The sequence below is a fragment of the Panthera pardus genome, unplaced genomic scaffold (genome assembly GCF_024362965.1).
Source record: "Panthera pardus isolate Hobbes unplaced genomic scaffold, ASM2436296v1 HiC_scaffold_17, whole genome shotgun sequence".
Classification (NCBI taxonomy): Eukaryota; Metazoa; Chordata; class Mammalia; order Carnivora; family Felidae; genus Panthera; species Panthera pardus.
In genome coordinates this window covers 21,683,029-21,704,542 of record NW_026526732.1, presented here as the reverse complement: position 1 = coordinate 21,704,542, position 21,514 = coordinate 21,683,029, and the positions used below count along the sequence as shown (strand labels likewise).

The window sequence follows — 21,514 nt, the reverse complement described above, 5'->3', positions numbered from 1 at the left end:
AAGCAGAAGCAGAAAAATACACAAAAACACTGCTTGATAAACACAACAACTCTGTAAGACCCAATATAGGACTTTCAATCATGCTATAACATGAAGGGCTGAGAAAGCAGACAAAGTAAAAGAAGAGAAACAAATACTTTCAACACTGTATTTCTTTTAAAGAACCATGACAACATTAGAGAAATAGCAGCCTTACCTGGGTTATTAGTTTGAGCAGGACACTGATAATGAGAAACGTCTGTCTTCTATTTCTGGCTGTGCCCCTTGACCCAGTCATTTAATCATTCTGGGTGATTTTGCTCATTTCCTAAGGCTACTTTACCCCAATTGATATTTGTAATGGTATCCAAGCTGCAGTGGAAAACACATCTCCCATATACACATACATATAAAACCCCCAAATTCTGTCCTGCGTCTTTATATCATATAATCATGTTTTATATTTCTTACTCATAAAATTAAAACAGCTTTATGGCAAATAAAATGAGATCACGAAGATGCTGTCTAAGGGGAAACGTGGTAATTTAGAATGTTAGCAGTCAGTTACAGACTTTTTAAAAATTTTATTAACTTTACTGTTTAATTAGAGAAGTCCTAACCTAACATTAGAAATTCAGTTTCTAGTGGCTTTTCTCCTAGGCAAGCATCAGAGAGCCCACGGACGACACTGCTTTTAGGGTGCTGTAGGTAAAGCCACATACCCCCCCTCCCCACAGGCATTTTTTGTTTCGTTTTGTTTTAGATGATCTTGTTCTGAGACCTGTCTGGAGGTGATTTATAGCACTTAATGTATGGGCTGCTATCATTAGAGTCAGGTACGTTTCTGCTCTTCTCAAGATTTATAACAATGTCTATTCAGTCATCCCACAGAGCACGGCCCGAGCTGCATTCAGTCGGGGAGTGAACGCATCTCTCAGAGTGAGTGAATGAATGCCACTCCATCTCTTAATATAAACTAGCTTCAAGGCATGCACCGTGGTGATGTGTTGAATCTCCGTTCCCAGGAGATGTCTGCTATGTATCTGCAGCTTTAATGTTTCACTTAATATCCTTTTTGGCTACACAGCCAGAGCGCACTCCTCTCCAGCAGCAGGCAGCGTTTGGCTCAACAACTTGCTCATTGTCTGGCCATGCCGAGCTGAGCAAGTACCGGCTGTGAGCATCTGCTGGGGGGCTTTCTTTGTGGCGTTTGTATGTGTTTTTTAAATTGAGAAGAAGTTGAAGGAATACCAGCCTCCTTTTGCCTAGCATCTAAACCCCTGTATCTTTCAAATGCATTCCTGGAAACGAGCATGCTCAGAGAACTGGCAAATCATTGTCCAGTGACCGGGAGGAAATGATCATTGCTCTTCATTTATAATGCAAATTCTGAGGTGTCTCCAGAAGTGTGGTAAACTTAAAATGATGGCTGTGGTGAGAACATCTCTGCAGAAAGTTGTGGTTTTGTTACATCGTTTACAAAGGATGGCAGTTTCTTCTCCTCGGTATCAGAAGCTCTGTAAGGTAACTGAGTGATTGAAAATGAGGATCTCGGGTGTCTGACAATTCTACTGTTTCTCAGGCTCTAAAAACTAACCTTTCAGCGTTCTTAGCAAGGAAAGATTCCTTTTCTTAGTGACGGATTGTAAGAGCTGTTAAAGTGAGTTGCTTCATTAAATTTTGTTTAGGAATCTAAAACAAGTATTGTTTCAGTGCATATTTTATTTTGCATTTGACGAAAACCTATCTTCTGAGAAGGGCTGATAAACTGTTTGGAGAAAATATGGCAAAACTACATTCATTAAGACCTGTTACCTCCGTGATACTTTGTAGGGTCTTAATATTGCATGTTATATTAATTTTGTGTAAATTTTAGTAAATGTAAAAGAACAGTTTAAAATAATCTTTCAGTAGATTACTTAAAAACTATCTATCCCTTTAGAGCTAATTGTTTTTTTCAATTAAAAAAAAATAAAGCACATTTTAGAAACTCCTAGACTGAATCTCATCGTAAAATATCCCCTATACTCTTGAATCTTCATATGCTGTAGTTAAACTTGAAGAACTTAATTTTATTTGAACAGGTGGATTAAGTACACTTTCAGGAGGCAACTTGTTTGACAGTTGCAAATTTCAAATACTACGTCATCCTAATCATAAACCATTGAATGAGCTCCTGTATTAAAAAAAAAAGTTAGCTCTTCTATTTTTCATCATCGTTTTGTTTGATTTATACCAGGTTCATAGTGCCTCATTACTTTTGTCAAAAACTCGCGCAGTTTGATCAAAAGGAAGGAATTCTACCAGGAATGTAAAGCAATTTATTATAGCACCGCAGCATCACATTCTTCCTTCACATCATGCTCTCAGTACCATTCTCAAGAATATCTTGTTGCCCTGTTAGCTGCCCAAACTCATTTGGAACTGGAACAACTGTCTCTAGGGCAATATTAATTTTCTGATGTTACAAAATAGGACATGTCCAGGCACCTAAACCGCATATTATGTAGTAGTGCATTGGGGGCAGGAGGAGTAGTATTGTATTAACTTTGTCATATATTTTTACCTTTTGCAGTTTGGTCAATTAAACGTATTTCTTTCCAGAAACTTTTTTTTTTTTTAAGTTTTAGGGGACGGATGAGTAGTGTGGCATTCTTTACAGAAATACTTCCAAATGTGTTCATTTGCATTAAGTTAATTAAAATGTAATGTAACTTAATAATTAATTTAGTTACTAAAACCCTTAAATTAATTATTTCAATGTGTTGTGTTTTGGTTGACTTTAGATAATAAGTTTATTCTGGTATAAACACGTTATGTATTTCAGGGACAGGCAGTTTTGATAACAATAAAAACTCATTCACTAATGCACGTTACTTTACCTCTTTAACTACAAGTGTGAATATATAAAGCATTCTTTTTGTATTAGCTAGGTTATTTTTCTGATCCATTTGTATGCACACTTTCACAAAATCAAATACTTTTCTCGAGTCATGTGATCCAAGTATTTAGTCTGAGGCAGGAAACAGTAGAAGTTCAGATACTAGAGAAAGTTACTTAGTTTCATAATTATACCCCAAATATGCACAAATTCAACTACTGAAGTCATTGGGTAAGTTATTCCCATGAGAAGTATGCTTTGGATAGATTTCTTGAGACTCATAATTTCCTAAAGGAAACATTAAAATTTAAATGTTGAGAATGAATGCTACTTTTGCTTTTAGAAAATTAAAACTTGTGTTATTTGCATTTGGAATGTTATCTTCCACATTTCTTTCCTCAGATGCAGAATTAACAACTGCCCAGATAATGAAATGAGAAATATGCAATTCCAGTAGTCTCCAGCAGGTGTCAATAGAAGGCAGTGATATATGAGATTTTGGCTAAGGAACTGAAGTCCAGAATAGGAAATGGCCAAATTGCTATGCAAAAACCGGATAGTAACAGATATTATTTATTTGCTTGGTTATGTTTTGAAAATTGATCTTAGTTACTGAGCTGTATTAACTTACATGGTATAAATAAAAGTCTTAGTTGCAGAACTAAATATTTAACAGTTGCTATCTCACATATTGACATAGGTAGGTATCTATTTATAGAAAATGAAAACACATAATTGTATTATAATTATCAATAGTCTGTATTACTTCAGTGTTTAAACAAGTTTGGTATTTATTTGCTTTAAGACACTTTAAATTCTTTCCCCCTTAAATTGTCCATGTTATAATGACTGTCTCTCCCTATACCTCCTACATTGTCTAAATTTAGTTTCTTAGAAAGGAAATGCTGTAAGTTTTCAATGTTTCTTCATAAAAATATAGAGGTCTCTTGTAAATACATTTACAGACCAAAGTGAATGAGAAAAAAAATGTTGCATAATGTAAAGGAGATGTGACTCTTTTAAATTCATATTGGCAGTTTGAAATCCAGTGTCTGTTAATATTCTTATCCTCTTTTTTAGTCATTTTTAGGATCTCTCTTTTTACATATTCTCTGTGATACCATGTCTTTGCTTATTTTCAAACTTCTTCTGAGTGTTAGAAAATAGTTCATGTGTTACACATTTGGAAATTTGTGTTGAATATTCTCATTTTATGTGTTTTCCTGTATGTTTTGAAGGGGGGGAAATAGAAGGAGGCACCTGGAATTCATGGCTGTTGGAGTTAAAATGTGCTTTTCCTCCTCTCCACCTATTTACACATTCACTTGTATTTTTGCCTTTGAAAATATTTCTTCCTTATGATACATCCCATAAAATTTGGTCAGGAAACTGAAACAGAAGTGTTGTTTATTTGGAGATATAATTAGCAGCAATGAAATTGCCCTGATGACCTAAAATCACCTCATGTTGGATGCTAATTCTTCCAGATTTGGTTTTGATTGCTTAGTTCCTTTAAAATATTAATAGAGCACAGCAAAAATAGAACTGAATGCAGGTGATTAAAAAATAAAATCGACTTTAATTTGTTTTCCTTGTTATCTGATTATTTGAGGAAATTTTATTATTAAATCTTTGTATTAAAGCTGAATTTATGTTGAGTTGGAAAGGAATTTTGTAAGTCCTGTTTTCTTTCTTACTGCCAACTTTCGTAAAATATTTATTAATTGCAGGCATGGTGAAATCAGCTTTTTTTTTTTTTTTTTGTAAAGCAGATTGAGATATGAACCATTATAGAAAAATGAGGAAAAAAATTAGTGTTATAAACTGAATTCCTCATGACTTAAGCATTAAAAAATTTTTGATTTAAGTATTATAAGTTCTATTTGCCTGCATATGTATATAAATCAGTTTGGCTTATATGGCTTTAATCATCTGCAAACCTTTTTGATCATGTAGTCCTATCAGTAAAAACATTTTAAACATATACACACACACACACACACACACACACACACATAAATATGTATTCATTTAAAAAGTTATACACATATGCCATGGGAAAATCACATATTAAATATTAGTAGAGCATAATTTTGTTCTTACTTTCCACTGTTCTCTTCTTGCACCCCAGTTGGTTGTCCTTTTCTCTCTCATACACACACCATTTTGGTGACTGTTGATTTTGTGAAACTGGCTATTCGTAGCCTTGCCTTTTGGGGCACTCAGGCTTTCATGATGGTGCTGATCTTCAAGTCCTCCCTAAGAAACCATGTCTTCTATGGTTTCAGAGCAGCTGTCGATGAGTACTCTGAAAACTAGAGTCCAGAAGATCTTGCCCAGCAAATGTAGATTGACCAGTGAGGTCTACAGAGGTTTGCTCTGTGTATGTGTGTTTGCATGTAGACAACATGAAACTATGTGGAGGGTTACACTGTCACCAGGCAAGGATGTATGACCACAAAGGCGCATAGTCTATGAACAGTTTCAGATTCACTGACCAAGTACATCTACATACCATTTTCATCTACATATGTGGCTTCCCTTTATTTAGAGATAGTTAAGATTGAGTATGTGTTTTTAAGAAGATGTGGAATGGAATGGTGTCTTTTCAAATCATTTGCACCCCACATAGTTAAATTTTATGTTATTTTATTCCCAAACATTTCCCCACCTTTATTATTCTTTTTCCAGGTGGGAAACTACTATTCTTGAGCACTCAAATATTCATGTGTTTTAGGGTGATGGTGCTCTTAGTCTGTCCTGATCTGAATGTTGAGATGTAGGTATTGTAAGGTCAGCTTTCAGCCTCCATAATCAAATCATACACATGATCATTTGGATCATAGAAGAGGTCACAGTAATGGTTTCTAGCCTGAAGGTAAAACTCTAGTTGATCAGATGAGCATTGGCTCTTCTTGGTTTAATGAGAAATTCTTGGTTTGGTTGCTTCAGAAAATTTATGAAGGCTGAAGCTTAGTGGGGGGAAATGCCATACATGGAAGGATTTGCCTACATCTAACCTGTCACTGCTGATGCATTAGGCATGTTGCCTCATAGCTGTATGGACCCTGGGCAGATTACTTCCCTTACTCTCTGTGTATTTATGCACTCTTTCAGGAGGCTGAGATTATAGATGAAAGTGAGGTGGCTCTATGCAGACAATACTTACATCTCTGTGTGTCATCAGATATTTTCCTCTGGCTTCCAAAAGCAGCAGCATGATTTTTGGATGATTCTCTGATCTCTGTGTTGCCATAGCTCCCCAAGTCAAGGTGTATATCAAAATCATTTAAAAATACCATTATCTAACATTTTGTTAATCAGAAACTCATGTATAAATGAGTACTTTTAGGTAGGAATGGTATAATTAGGTATGATGTAATGCTTTGTCAATTAACTAAAATATAATTAGAACCACTCTATAAAATTGGATTTCAAATAGTTCCTTAATAACCAAGGTATCAAGGTATCATTATTTGTGTAAGTCTAGATCTGTGATCTATAAATCAAGGATAAAGTCATTCTGACAGAGTTGGACTAGCATTATGGATATGGATAAACTTCTCCTTTATTTTTAGAGTAGCATTTGATAATTGTGACTAAAATGTTGATGATGTACCTTTACCTAGGGGTAAAGTGTATTAAATTTCAAGGGGAAATTTATAAGCTGAATGTACTGCTGGATTTTAAAGTTACAGACATTATCTACTCCCTCTTACTAGTGACTCTGATCACTGCCAGCTTCTCTTGGTATATTTGGTAGTTTATTTTTAGCTCTCTAAAATAAGCAATTAGTAGAACTCTTACCATAGAGATAGAAGAATATAGAAAATTTCATGCCATCATAGCTTTCTCAGTTTCACAAAGTTTATTCATTCCTGGGAAAGGTAAATGAGTCCCAAATAATTGAAATTGGAAAGCATATGAAGTGCATCAGAGGGTTTCTTTTCATTTTTCTTCTTCTAGTTCAGTTCTATGGAATTGTAGAAGATTAATTTATAACAAAGCTCACTTACAAAAGCAGACAGAGCCTTTTAATGCTCAATAAATACTAGGCTGATATGAAAGTATGGCTTGATAAAGCTTAAGCAAGAATTTTGGAAAAGCATCAAATGGAAGAAGGTGTTGTACTGTTTTCACAATAGACTATTGCTTTTGCTTTAAGAAAATTGAAAGGAAAATGGTCAAATATAGCAATAAAATAACTGCAAGCTTTCATGACTGAAAAAAGTCTTGTTACTACTGATATAATTTCTTTTCATTTTTAAAGTGTTTGAGTTTACAGTGTGTTTTCTCCTATTTCTTCATTAATATGTATGGTATTAATCAATAATTATATTATTATTTATCCTTAAGAGATAGGTAGGAAGGAAATAATCATTTTTTTTCACATTTAACTAATGGTGAAATGGGATTTGTAAATTGACAGGTCAAGGAACCTGTCAATAATTGCTCAGCTACTGTGTGGCACAACCTGAACTGAACGTAGGTTGTTTGAATCTAGTGTCTCTTTACGCTTAATTGCAGATAGTCTTAGGGATTATACTGGACTAAAATGAGCAATGCACTATAGAAGGTATAGAAAGAGAAATCACATTAACGAAATAGTAGATACTGTTTTATTTTACATTATCTTCCTATGCATTTCGTTTTCTAAAGAAATGTAGCTTACAGTATCCTTTAAGATGTGAAGAGATGTTGGAAACTGAGTCAACTATTTCATTCTACAGATGATGAGACAGATCACCTATAATGGATATTTTATTGCTGCTAGTCTTGCGAGGTGGAGATATACTTGTTTTCTCCTAGAAGTTTAAACCTAATGAAATATGCTCTTTTCAAAACTACTTTGATACTTGAGTTCTGGCTATATAACTTTAAAAGAACAAAGATTTTGTTTTAGTTTAAACTTATACATTGGATAATACTCTTTTAATGGGCTTATTTTACAGTTTTATAAAAAAGATGGATTGGTTTATTTTAATGCAAATTAATAGTTGGTTCTGGTTTTTGATTCATAATTTAGTTTGGTATGAGTCTCAATACACAAGTATTGAATTATGTATTCGCTGAAACTAATTCTCTATACTCAAATGTAGTTTTTATCATTATATTTAAAAACACATAACGACTCCTTAAAAGAATAAATTGAATACAGTCAACTAATTTTCCAGACTGTGTCTTTTCTAATAAGAAATTTATGTTGTGTTTGTTTTTTTTTTTTTTTTCAATTCAACTCAAAGATCAGTACTGGATGGCTGCCCTGTGCCAAGGTATATGTTAAGTAGCATAAGCATAAAATGCAATATTACATTTTCCATGTAAAGTAAGGAAGTACAAGTAACTTGTTTAGAAGAATTTAAATGGTTAATAGTATTCATGCCAGTCTAGAGTTAGACTGTGTGTATTCGAATAATCCTGGCCTTACCACTTACCAGTGATGTGACCTTGGGCAAATCATTTAACATCTCTGTGTCTCAGCTTCCTTTCAGAAAATGGTGTTGGAATTTGTTTCTCTCACACTCTCAGCCTTTCTCCCCTCTCTGTCAAGGGGTTGTTGTGAGAATTGAAACAGTTAATATTTATAAAATGGTTAAACAGAGCCTGGCACATAATAAATGGCATATATGTTGATTACTCTTGTTACAGAGTGGGTTATTATCACTGTTATCATGAGTATGTTGTATGTTAATCAAAAGAGATGGCCCATGTGATGTGCCTACCATAGGGCCTTCAACCTAGAGATTCTCTAATGTCTCGTGGGTGTGGGGGTATTGCCATCATTCTTATTATTTTTATCCCTAAAGGAACCCTTAGATTTTAACAGGGGGTTCACATTGCAATGGCTCAGGGAACTTTTCCTAAAGATTCATGCCACTCTGGGTCTGAGATGCAACTTCCGCCATCCCTGCTTTTAACAATGGAGGAAGAAAAAAAAGTCTTTGAAGTTTTTTCATTTGCTGTGTCCTCTGTTTGAGACTCAGCTTGAATAAGTGCAAGTAAAAGCTTCCCTTGACCACTGAGCTTATGACAGAAGCTCTTGTAGGATGAGTATTCCTCAGTCTAGGAGGGGAGGGGCTCCTCTAGATTGTTGATTAGGCTCCTGATAGCACTTAAGGATCTAGGTAAGCCACAGCACAACTGATGTAATCATCATTTATGTGAAACATCACATTTGGAGGAAGTTCTGTTCCATTACCAGAAACTGAACAGAGCAAAGGAGTTATCTTTACTATGACCGACACAGGAGGAAAAACCAACACATTTGCTTAGAAGAGAATGGAAAGAAACGCGGACCCTCTTCAATGTGTTCTCATCACTTTTAAGAATTATGGTTTATGGTGCCATCACATTTGAATCTAAGTTCACCCTGGAAACATTTGAATTACTGTTCTTAGTATAGGCATACTATTAATTATAGCCTTTCATGGAAAGCTCTTAATATTTGGCTCAAAAATGATACAGAATGAGTTGTTTTACTTTTTCTCAGGGCACACTTTGCAAGAGTTTAAAAACATAAATGAAGAGAAAACTTTTTTTTTCTCGAAAACATTATCTGACACTATATGTTCTCCAGATTCAGAATTTTGAAAAGACCAAGGTCTGTGTGCACATACCGAGTAAGAGCTCCCACAGGATCGGCATCCCTCAGCCAGGATGGTTGTGATATGGACTCAACGGGAGTGTTGTTTCTGATTAGGGTTGTTTTTTTTAATAACCTTTCTTTTCAGCTTTACGTATGATGAATGTTTTTCCATGTCATTAAACATTTTTTATATTGTGATTTTTTAATACTGTAAATTCTGTTGAATGGCTGCAGGATAATTTATTTAAGTGATCAACAATGATTAGATAAGTAGGTTATTACCAGTGTTCTCATGATAACTAATTCTGTGATGAACATCCTTACATACCATTGAGTACATCCTGATTATTTCCAGGATGTACTTTTAGAATAGAATAACTGGACCAAATTAACATTTAATGACATTAGTTTATATTTTGCCAAATTTTTCTCTTTAGAGATATTACCTGTTTTCATGTCCATTAGCAGCTTAACTGCCTAATTTCCTGTACCCTCTCAGAAAACAGGCGATATCGATTAAAAGAAATTGTTGGATGAAAAATGTAGCCATGTTGTATAATATAAACTAAAATCTAGTGAGGTTAACTGATTTACCTAAGTGTGGGACCAACTAGTCTATTCTAGAGGTGTCTGAATTCCAGATTCAGGGCTGTGAACCCAAACACTGTAATGTCTAAAACAGGATGTGACAAATACCATATTAATAAAGCTAACAGTTTTTTGAACACAGAAGGAAAAAAGTGAATTCTGATTTGAAAATGTCAGGGAAGTGTTTACAGAAAAGGTAGTCCTCATAAGGATCTTGAGGAGTAGATGGAATTGAACAGAGTAGAGCGTTCTGGGAGTAGGCAAGTGGATGAGCAAACACACAAGGCACAAAAGTGTGCTCACTGTAGTCAGAGAACATAGGGTACTTTTTTTATCAGAAATGGCTATGAAATTCACCCACTGACATTTTCATCTCCATAAAAAATGATTCTTTTGGTTGCCAGCTACATATGCCAGATTGACTTTTGATTGTTTCCATAATTTAGTCCAGTGTGAAAGGAAAAATATTTGTGAATACCGGAGATATTCAGACACAGAGAGCATTTCCAAAGGGGAATTCTAAAATGAGAAAGTGCGTAATATTCATGTCTTTGAAATAATGTAGTTCTTCTGAGTGCCTCCTTTAAATGGAACAAGGCATTTTGATATGAGAGTGACAAAAACAGTTATACCTTTAATTGTAACTCGGTTGATGAGAGAATGACACAATATTTCAAGCAAAAATAAAAAATAATTCACAGTGGAAATCAGTCTACCCACTATTAAATTACAGATTTGTAGAACTTGAGAGTTTATAAAAATTGGAACTATTTGACCAGTTTCCTCATCTTATGTATGAGGAAACAAAGCCTAAACATTTATGTGGTCTTTACTCTTAATACGCTTTGCTATATTACTTTATGCTGCCCAAGATCACACAGCCAAGTGATTCTTGGCTACATATTTAAGTTTCCAGGAGATTACTCTCATGTCCATTACATTTTATGTGTGCTTATTTTAATAGAATGTATATTTAACTTTGCCTAGTATTATAATTTTCTGTTTATTTCTGTCTCTCCTTCTGAATTGTCAGTTTCTTGAATTTGGGACCATATCTTATTTTAGAAGAGTTTTAGGAACACGGCACGTATTTTCAAATGATGAATAAATCACCCAAATCCTAATTTTTTCTTAGATTTACATTGTTGTTGTAATATAGTAGACTCCATGTTTTTCTTTTTAAAGAGTTTCATTGAGATGAGATTCATATACAGTACAATAATTTTAAAGTGTACGCTTCACCATTTTTTACCACATTCACAAAATTGTGCAACCATTACCACAGTTAAATTTTAGAACGCACCCCCTCCACCAAAGAATCCATGAGCAGTCTCTCCTCATTTTTCTCCATTCCGCTCTCCCAGCCTTAAGCAACCGCTGATCTATTTTGTTTTGTTTTGTTTTCCTTCTTTTTAACATGAGACTGGGAGTAGGTTTGAAACCTTAGGTATTAGTTAAAAAGGTTGGAAAAATAATCCTAATTTACCATGATACATTTACTACTTTATCTTATAGAATTTGATATTTTTTGAGTTTTAATTATTAATAGGATAGCTTTCGTTAAATGATTTGTAAACCTTATAGCACTATAAAATATGTTTTTTAGTTTTCATATTAATTATTTAGGGTACTGTAAAAATATATTGATATGGGAAAATGCTGAATTCAGAATCCCAAGACCTAGGTTTGATGACCTTGCTGTTTGATCTTTTGTAACGTTCAAGTGATATATAAGTCCTCAGTTTCTTCCTATAGACTGTGGAGATAATATGCATTCTGTTTAATTCAGAAAGGTATTATAGGACTGGTAAGTTAATGTTCATGAATTTGCTATAAGGGCTAGAGTATTACTAAAATTAAAATATTAAATTTTCTATGATTTCTTTTTCTACAAACCAGCCAACCAACAAAAACAATGACAGTATTTACCCACATGTACTTTTACCTTGGCTTACTGCTGGAATAATTTTTGAAATTTGTGAAAGAACATACTAACTTAAAGCTTCTATTTATCTCAACTCAGGCGGCAGAATGGTGAATACCAACCACCTCTTGTCTTTCTGCAGTGCAGGGTCATTTCATTTTTCTTCTTTCCTACGGCACCAAGCCAGCTTCCATATTAAGGTACATTCTCTGCCAGCAAAATCATACTATTTCCAAACAACTTAAATTCACACTGAGGCTACGTGAAAGGGACCATGTCTTCAGAAAAGGACTAATGGCCCCCAAGGCAAGCAGTACCTCGTCAAAAGAAATATTCTGAAATTTCTAGGCAATCCAAAATTAGGGCAGCCATAATTTTTTTTTTAAACGTTTTTATTTATTTTTGAGACAGAGAGAGACAGAGCATGAACGGGGGAGGGTCACAGAGAGAGGGAAACACAGAATCCGAAACAGGCTCCAGGCTCTGAGCTGTCAGCACAGAGCCCGACGCGGGGCTCAAACTCATGGACTGTGAGATCATGACCTGAGCCGAAGTCGGACACTCAACCGACCAAGCCACCCAGGCGCCCCCATAATTTTTATAACCTATATATTATTTGTCTCAGATGCTGGTGGGCACGTATAAAACCTGGGAAGGCTTCAGGAAGATCTTTCTTGAATTTCAATGATAATTAAATATTCTGGTAATTCTCAGATGATTTTTGCATAATCTTTATTTTGAGAGTGAGGTTTTGATAGGTACTGAGTAACCTGAATTAATGACTGTAATGACTGAGCGCTGTTGCATTAATTCTTGAAGCAAATCCTAGGTTGCTTCATTACATAGTCTGTCATTATGGAAGATCCTTACATGGCGTGGTGGTAAAGAAAGGGAAACATTTGCTCTTTTTGAAGTAATTGCATCTAATGGAAGTCTAATGACCTATTATGCTTATTTCTAAAAGCTGAGCAGCAAAGCTTGCTAGGAAGCTACTAAAGGATTTGAGAAATTATAATGTAAACCAGAATCTCAGGAAGTCGCATGTGGTTGAGGATCAGTACTTTATGACAATTAAATAATTTAGTAATTATCTTGTGCCAAATGTCATCCTTACTTTAAAAGCTGTAGTGGTTTCTAGAAACGCATCCATACCACAGAGAGCTGAGGTAGAGGGCTGCCTCTGTCCAGGTGTCTTGCACCTTTTACGTGTCTTAAGGTTTCTCTGAATTTAATATGCACATTAAACAAGGCAGTGAGTGTACCTTGTTCTTGTGGGTACTTAAATCCTAGAACTTAATAACCAATGACGACTTTGGATATTTTCAAGTTTAATTTCCTTATTTTCTAAAGATGAGAAGACAGGCTTCCGGGGGGGCGGGTGGTTAATTGATCTGTTTTAGGACATATTAATGGTTCGTGGCAATGATTGAACTGCTTTGACAAGGATATATTCCATTTTTAGATTTTATGGGACAATATGATATAAATGTATTTTACAGGTATCTGAGATGGACTGTTGACACCAAATGAATAAAATAGTTGCTGTAGATGATTTACTTGGAGATGGGTCCTAAAAATAAATGAATAAAACATAGCTGTTTAGATAAAACATGTATGGTAACATCTTACAGTTGCTAAATTTGGTTATCAGTGTAATGCTGATTATTTTACTGTCTTTCAACTAATCTGTAGCCTTGAATATTTCCATGATAAAGTGTTTCAAAAGTAGCACCAACTCTATGATAATAGTTTGGAGAGATTACTGGAAGCTCGGCAAACTTAACTGTTGAGAATTATGAAGGAAATTTCAGTTGCCCTCCTTTGTATATTGTTCACATTTTTAAAACTTAAGACTCTGGCAAGTGCAGAATAATTTAAAAGTGTCTTGACTTAGCTGATAATAAATATTTACTGAGTCGGTAACTTTTCATTCTTTTAGCTCATTTAAATTTGAACAAGTCATTTAAAAATTTTCGTTTCTCCTTTATAAAAGCTGCACATGCCTACCACAAGAGTGTGACTTCCCAAAGCATGAACTATGTAGTATTGACACCCTCATTTAGTATAGTTTACTCATTCTTGTAGAGATCAGAAATAAAACTGCCTTTGTGAAGGCACTCAGTCCTTCAAATTAATGTTAAATTTTTATATTGATAAGGAAGTTTGGTTTGTACCCCTACTGAACAAGATTTTCCAAGTCCTGCCTGGAGCTGACAGCTTTTGTCCATGCAGGCTTAGGGGTCCTTGACTATGATGTCTTTCCTTTGGGGTGTTGACGTAATGTCTTCATCTTTCACATTTGTCGAGGTTAGTAGAAATTTATCAAGACACAGTTCTTAAACTCCTTAAAGCCTGGGACTATCCTTGCCTCTAGGAAAGACAAAAAAACTTTGCCAAAGGAACAATCTACTCATAACAGGTTGTTACAAAAGCCACTATTACTGACATCTTTTTGTTTTGCTTTTCTCATTTCTTCTGAGTTGCAACATAAAGCTGCTGTTTTATTATTTGACTTAATCACATATGGTATATATGGTATGGTTGTTTCAGGACTCCTGCTGTTATTTTTAAGCTTTCTGTCTCTTACCTCTCTCTCTCTCTCTCTCTCTCTCTCTATATATATATATATATATATATATATATATATATACACACATACATATATGGAGAGAGAGAGAGAGGGAGAGAGAGAGGGAGAGAGAGGTATAAGGTATATATACATACATACATACATACATACATACACACAAAACACTTTCACTTTGCCAAATGAACTAAAATTTCTCATCTGGTGAAAGAATGATGGAAACCATAATATCTGAAACCGGGAGTTTTCCTTATTTACTGAAAATTGTATGAAGCACATTTTATGCTGTTTTCCAAGAATGGATTGGAATGGCATATTTGGATTTAATTGGAATGAGACATAAGTAACTGAAAGAGTGTTTGAGAGATTTCAAAACGTATTTATTTGTTTATAATGCAGTTTGTGCTCCTGATTAATTGCTCTTGATTAACCTCCCTGCTATTTAAATTAAATCAAAATTAGCAAGTATTTATTGCAGTCTCCGAGAAACCTCATTCAAGGCTTAAAACACCATAGAGAGCAGTAGAATGTTTCCTTTCATAAAAGCCAGAATTTGAAGACTAGGGACCCACCTGCCCATTTCTGGATATTTACCAGTTTAGGACAGGTGCGTGTCAGAAAATGGGCTGGTTGGTTAGGCTGGAAGGAAGTGAGGAAAGGTACGTGTTTAAATATTTCTCCATGATACCATTTGCATTGAAAAAATCTTTTGGGAGGGTAAACAAAGAATTAAGGTACTTCTGAATCAGTGTGGGGCAGTGGAGGGGTGCCCTGCAGAGGAAGTGAGAGATTTGCTTTCTGGACATGCCTTTTACTGTACTGAGTGAAATGGGTAGCTCACTGATCTTTGCTGAGCTTTGGGGTTTCACCTTGAAATTGGTATGAAAAATTGTTTTTTAGAAAAATCTATGAATTAATACTGTCAAGGAAGTGCGATGACAGCTCTTACAGGCATCTGTAGCAAATCACTTTTAATTTCGTTTGACAAATTAAAACATTTCATTGGTTTTACAAGTAGCACTTCACAGTTTTATTCCTGGATATATTAAAAAGGAAGTACTCCTTTTATAAAATACAGAAGAAAAGAAAGAAGAAAATAAAACTTAATCATTAATTTTGCTACTCAGAAGGGAATATTACTGTCTTTTCCTACTTTGTGTGTCTCTTCCGTTCTTTTTGAATATATATTTGTATGGCGCATAGTTATACAAATTTGGAATCATGTTTTGTAAGAGTACTTTTTGCCTTTAAAGATATTGCCGTTTTACTCCTCATTAAAAAAATCATGATATTTTGTGGCAGTGTTAGGTATTCCATTGTATTTTGTGAACTGGACAAATAATTTTTTTCTAATTTTGACCTTATGCTGCCACAGATTCTTTGTGTATACATCTTTGACTGTAATTAATTGTTAATTTTTGTTAGGATGAAATCGTGTAAGTGACTCTGCTGGATCAAAGGTTATAAGCTGCCAGGTGGCTTTCCAGAAGGCCTGTCCAAAGTGTACTTTAATAGTGTATGAGAGTATTGGTCCTATCATACTCTTGTTAGTCTTGAATTTTATAAATTTAAAATGTTTGTCAATTTGATAGTTTTATACTGCGTCACTAATTACTTGTAAGAATTTTTTTCTGATATTTACTGGCCCTTTGTCTATGGCCAGATTTTAATTTCCTTTGAACTACTATACATCTGTTTGATGTTTGAACACCCGATCGAGATCTATTTGATGTTAGGGAATTCAAATTACTTGGGAAGCACTTCTGTCACTGAAGTCATGAAGTAAATAGTTCCCAAAGTATTTGAGAGCAAAATTGCAAGTCTGAGTCCCTACAGTAAAAAGTTTTTGATATATTATGAGAAAAATTCAGACATTACAATGATTTAAAAAAAAATGTCAATTCACAGATTCATTCGTTCCCAAAATGAAAACAGAAGCTACAAGGGTGGTCTCGGCATTATTTGAATAATTAATGTTTTCTGGAGAATTCATTTTTACATTTTCAATTTGTTCTGAAAAGGTCTAGTCCACTCGTGACATAGCAAGTAGTATCTCAGTATTCATATTCCCATAAGATTTAAATAAATAGGTTTTAATTAAATGATTTCCAGAATATGAATTGTCTACCTCTGCAAAAAATAAAATCATTCGTCTGCAAGCATTTTATATGAGCCTAGCCTCTTACAAGGTTTATGGAAGGACTCGCTCCTTACAGTCTATCCTTGCCTCCCCTACACCTCTGTTTCTGTTGAGTAAAATTCTACCGCCATGAAAAAGTCTTTCCAAGTTCCCAGTGAACACAAGATTTCTCTTTGACACTGGCTTGACATTACCTTTCGGGTCTTTGACCTGACTGTGTTGCATTTATACCAACCCATAGGACTTACTCAGGTCCTCATTTGTTTCTGGCAGTTATATCAAATCAGCAAAATACAGCGTTTGTAACAAAAGTAGATTTTCCATGCCTCAAAATTCTGTAGCACATCTGTCAAAGGTTTGCTATACATGGAAAATCATAGGCTTGATATCCAACCTTGGCACATAATACATATTCACAAATATTTGATGAAATGAATTAGGATAGAATATTAGTTTGCTGGGCAAGGCGTTGATAATAGAACTTCCCTTGCAGTTTCATTGTTAAACTCTGATCTGTTCAGATCTGTTCCCACTCTTCCTTTATTACCACTGAATAACTTTTGCCTTGTCATCAGTTTGGCAAGAGATAACCTGTCAATTACTTGTAGAAAATTACTTTGAAATGAATCAATATGCTATTTATCGTGTCACCTCTACTTTAAAAGTCTACAGTCCAATGTGTCTTGCACCTAATCCCCTAATTTTTTTTGGCTTCAGCATGGGCACTAGTGTTTCCCTTCCATCTTTTATGTCTAACTCTTGAACTTAATACTAAGTATGAAGTAAGAAATCTTCATTTTCAGATCTCACTAGCATAAATATAAGTTAAGATGCATTTCCTGATATCTAGGATATTTAGACATTCAGCAGAAGACATTTGAAGGTTTCAGATAGCTTTCTATTCTCATTTTGGATCTCCTTTTTTTTTTCTTTGTAAATGTTTGCCTTTGTGAGTTGCTAAAAAGAATAATTTTCGAGTTGTATTCCTGTTTTAGTAGTATTTAAGTTCACACTGCAGTGATTCTTTCTTGGAAAGCTAACGTGGAATATATTTTGTGGGTTTTTTTTTTTCATGTCTTAACATTTTAATTGAGGGTATTTGCTTGTTTGAACCTAATAGAAATAAATTCTGATTGTACCCTCTCAACCTGCAATGTGGTAATGATCAGAGACCATAGATGAACTTAGTTTCATTCAATATTATTTATAAAACGGTGTTTAACATTGGGAAGTAAAATAACTGATCTCTTTGCTATTTCAGTGTGATGACATCATCCTACAGAAAACACTTCAAATCATATGCCGTTTATACATGCACAGATGTAATTGCTAATACAAACCAAAAAAGATAAAGAGACAGAGCAAGAGAGAGCTAGATGGTGTCTAGGGCATATAATAATTAGCATTTTTAGTAACAACATCTGTTGCTGGCAATATTGCTGGCAGTATTGTAGGAGAAAGCAGTCATTAAAATTAGCTAATGCTCAGTTTAAGTGCCACACAATATACTGACATTTTCAATATTTTTACTAGTTTTGCATTTTCTCATTCCAATAAATTTGTGGTTTTGAGTTTGTTTGAATGCCTTGTGTTGTATTAAAAATGTTCTTCAGATCACACAAAATTGATCTGGGTCTAAAGCTTGTGTTTCCAATGGGTCAGAGTAGCATTGTTCCAAATTGTTACAGACATATATTATCCAACACCTTGGATTGGATCCCTGTGACTTTGGTCCTACTTGATTTAGATCCTCTCTGAGTTAGAAATTCCCCCCAACCTGAAGCATACATTTTCCTCAAATCTTATTCTCTTACCATTCTTGGTGTTTCATTCTGGAATTCTTATTTGAGGCTTAAGTGTCAAAATCAATGTTAAAAATTTAGTGAAGCTTGTCAGTTGGATTAATTTGACAGGTAACCCCTTGACTCCCAACCTGTGATTCCTTACTTGTAGACGGGTGTGTTTCCCTCAAGCCTCAGATGAATCCCTCTAAGAAGAAGGAAATGAGAGGCTTCCACTCTACCATGTGGTATCCTTGAAATTTTTGTACAGCCTTTGTTGTAAACTTGTTTGCTCGTTTGGGAGTATGTCCACTTGAAAAAAGAAAATTAGTCTATTTTCTCTTTAAAGGGAAAACTAGTGAGTCAACATTTGAATCATATACTAAGATACAGAACAAATTGGGACTCTGCATAATTGTTTATGAAAATAAACACAGTCAGAAATTATGTTTCTGGAAATATTTTGATGAGCTGAAATATTTCCCATTTATAATTTTGTACGTCCATATTGGCTATCTGTCAAACCCTGTTCTGGGAGATACTAAAATGTATACTGTGAAAGTATTTTTTGTGGTCCAATTAGTTTGGAAAATTCTGCAAATTATGTCCTCCTTTGGTGCCCTATGATGCACATTATAAATTCAAGGCTGTGAAAACTCCTTCAGTAAAGAAACAGACTGAACTTTGCTCATCTCAGTGTTTGCCAAACATTTTTTTCCCTGCGCCACTTTTTTATTATGCAAACCAGTTTAAGAAATCCTGATCCAGTCATCCCAAAATTTAACTGCTATTTATTTCTGTTGAAGGTTGAAGAAAGGGCCTCTAGCTAAAAGTTATTTGTGTGGCTTGTAACAGGCTTTTTGGCTCTTTATGATTTCTGACAACATTTTCATGGCAGGATTGACTCCTAGACTTCATTAGTACCCGTAGAGATGGACACAGATGATGTTAAAATTCACAAAAAACTGCTGTATAAACCATAATGAGTTTATTAATTTATACTGGAGGATGTCTTTCTGAAAGATTGTGATGCCCATGAATTTATATAAACATAGCTTGGAAGGTCAGAGATAAATTGGGAGGATTATTGGCAAGATTTACACGGGACAAGGACTGATGACAAAGGTCACTGTCAGTTGACCTTGTTCAGTTTTACTTGGGACTTCCCTAGTTTTCACTCCGAAGTCCCCTCATCCTGAGATACCCTCATAGTTCCAGACCGACCAGGGTGGTTGGTGACTCCATTGCCCTGTAACTCATGGCACATCTTCAGTGACTTCTTGTGTTCCCCACATTTCATTTTTCTCTCCCCTCACAATTTGTGATGGTTAATGGTGTATGTCAATTTGGCCAGGCCGTAGTGACCAGATTTTTGGTCAAACGTTATTCTAGAAATTTCTCTGAAGGTACTTTTTTAGATGAGATGAACATTTAAGTCAGTAGACTTTTAGTAAAACAGATTACTTTCCATCATGTGGGTGGGCCTCATCCAGGAAGTTGAAGGCCTTAAGAGAGAAAGACTGACCTTCCTAGACAGAATTCTTTCAGCAGACTACTTTCAGACTTGAATTGCAACTCTTTCCTGGGCCTGTAGCCTGAACAGCCTACCCTGCAAATTTTGGACTTGCCAGGTCTCTGAACCATGTGAGCTAGTTACTTAAAATAAATCTCTTTTTCTTCCCCTTCCCCTTCCGCTTCCCCATCCCCTCACCTTCTCCCTGTCCCTCCATCTCTCTCTCTCTCTTTTTTACACACACACACACACACACACACACACACACACACACACACACACACTTTGTTGGTTTTGTATTTCTGGGCAACCTGATTAATACCGATGTCAAGGATTGGTTACCACATTTTGTTCTGCTCTGTGTTTTTCTATGTTGGTCACCCATTTTTTTTCAGACCTTCGTTTTTCTAGACACATGGTAACCTTGATTAAACTATTCTCACTTCCACTAGACCCAAGGGACAGGAATCACTTCCTTCTTCTTAGGGTTCAAATTTAATTAATTTTACTTTTGAGGGCAATATCCTGGGAGGTATTTCTTTTGTCACTACTGTGTACTAGTTGTATTTTTTTTTTTAATACTGAAAGCCCATAGCAGTGAAAGTAAGCAGATTTTGCCTACAGAGAAGGATTTGTGATATTTAATTGTTACCAGTTGTGACACCCAATAACGTTATAGACTCTAGCTCTGGGAGACATCTCACAAGGTCATAGTCTTACAAAGCAAGAGGACAGTAAATATTAAAATTTTATTTTGCTTTCTTAAACAATGTTCAGGGAGAATGATTCTGCAGCTCTGTTTTGTAGCCTCTTCTGATGTTTAATCATTTTTATTCTCAAACATTTTTTTTGTCAGAATCTCAGTGATCTTGTAATTGAACTCATTATTTTTATTTTTTTTATTTAAAGATTTCTCTTTTTTTTGTAGGTAGTAAGCCCAAATATCCAAGATATTACGGTTCTGAAAGACATGAAGCTTAAAAGGGCAATTGCATTGCATGCCAAAGCCAACATTCAAGTTAGCACACTCTGCTAGGATTCTAAATCTTGCTCAATCCCAGTGAGATTGAATTGAGCAAAGATTTAAGTAAATTCCTGAACTCTTTTAAGAAAATGAAGTATGGAATTACAGGATAGAAGAAACTCATTGATTTTTTCTCATTTTCATTGAAGGGAGTCCACAGAACACAATGTAATAGAGAAGTTTTGAGAAAATACTTAACTTTTTCTGTTTTGGCCTTATTGAGGGAGCATGAAGCCACTGCTGCCTTTTCACTGGAGCCTCATCCTTTTTCTCTTCTCTCACCATTTCTAGGAGAGGAACATTATTATATTTTCATAGGTCAAAATTTGGTGTTCCTTCTCCTCCGGGGAAGAGAGACAAGAAGGCAGACAAACAGACAGGCAGACACACACATGCATGAATATTTTCGAGCGAGAGAGAAGAATTTAAGAATGCTTTCGCTACTAAGGCAGCCTTAGTCATGACTTTTGTGAAGGGCTTTGTGTTTTGTAAAAACACAGTAGGACAGTTA

At 35.0% G+C, this 21,514-nt stretch overlaps 1 protein-coding gene across 5 annotated transcripts in view; it reads left to right on the top strand.

Annotated features, from left to right (window-relative positions):
• The window catches only part of UTRN (utrophin), a 487,285-nt gene that overhangs the window by 256,365 nt on the left and 209,406 nt on the right, over window positions 1-21,514 (top strand). Inside the window, exon 1 of one of the 5 annotated variants that reach the window (XM_019425052.2) lies at window positions 1,063-1,503. The exons of the other annotated variants lie outside the window; for them this stretch is intronic. Coding sequence (XP_019280597.2) covers window positions 1,360-1,503 — 144 coding nt within the window. The 5' untranslated portion in view covers window positions 1,063-1,359. Of the gene's footprint in view, window positions 1-1,062; window positions 1,504-21,514 lie in introns of those variants that run through there. 5 annotated transcript variants of the gene reach the window in all.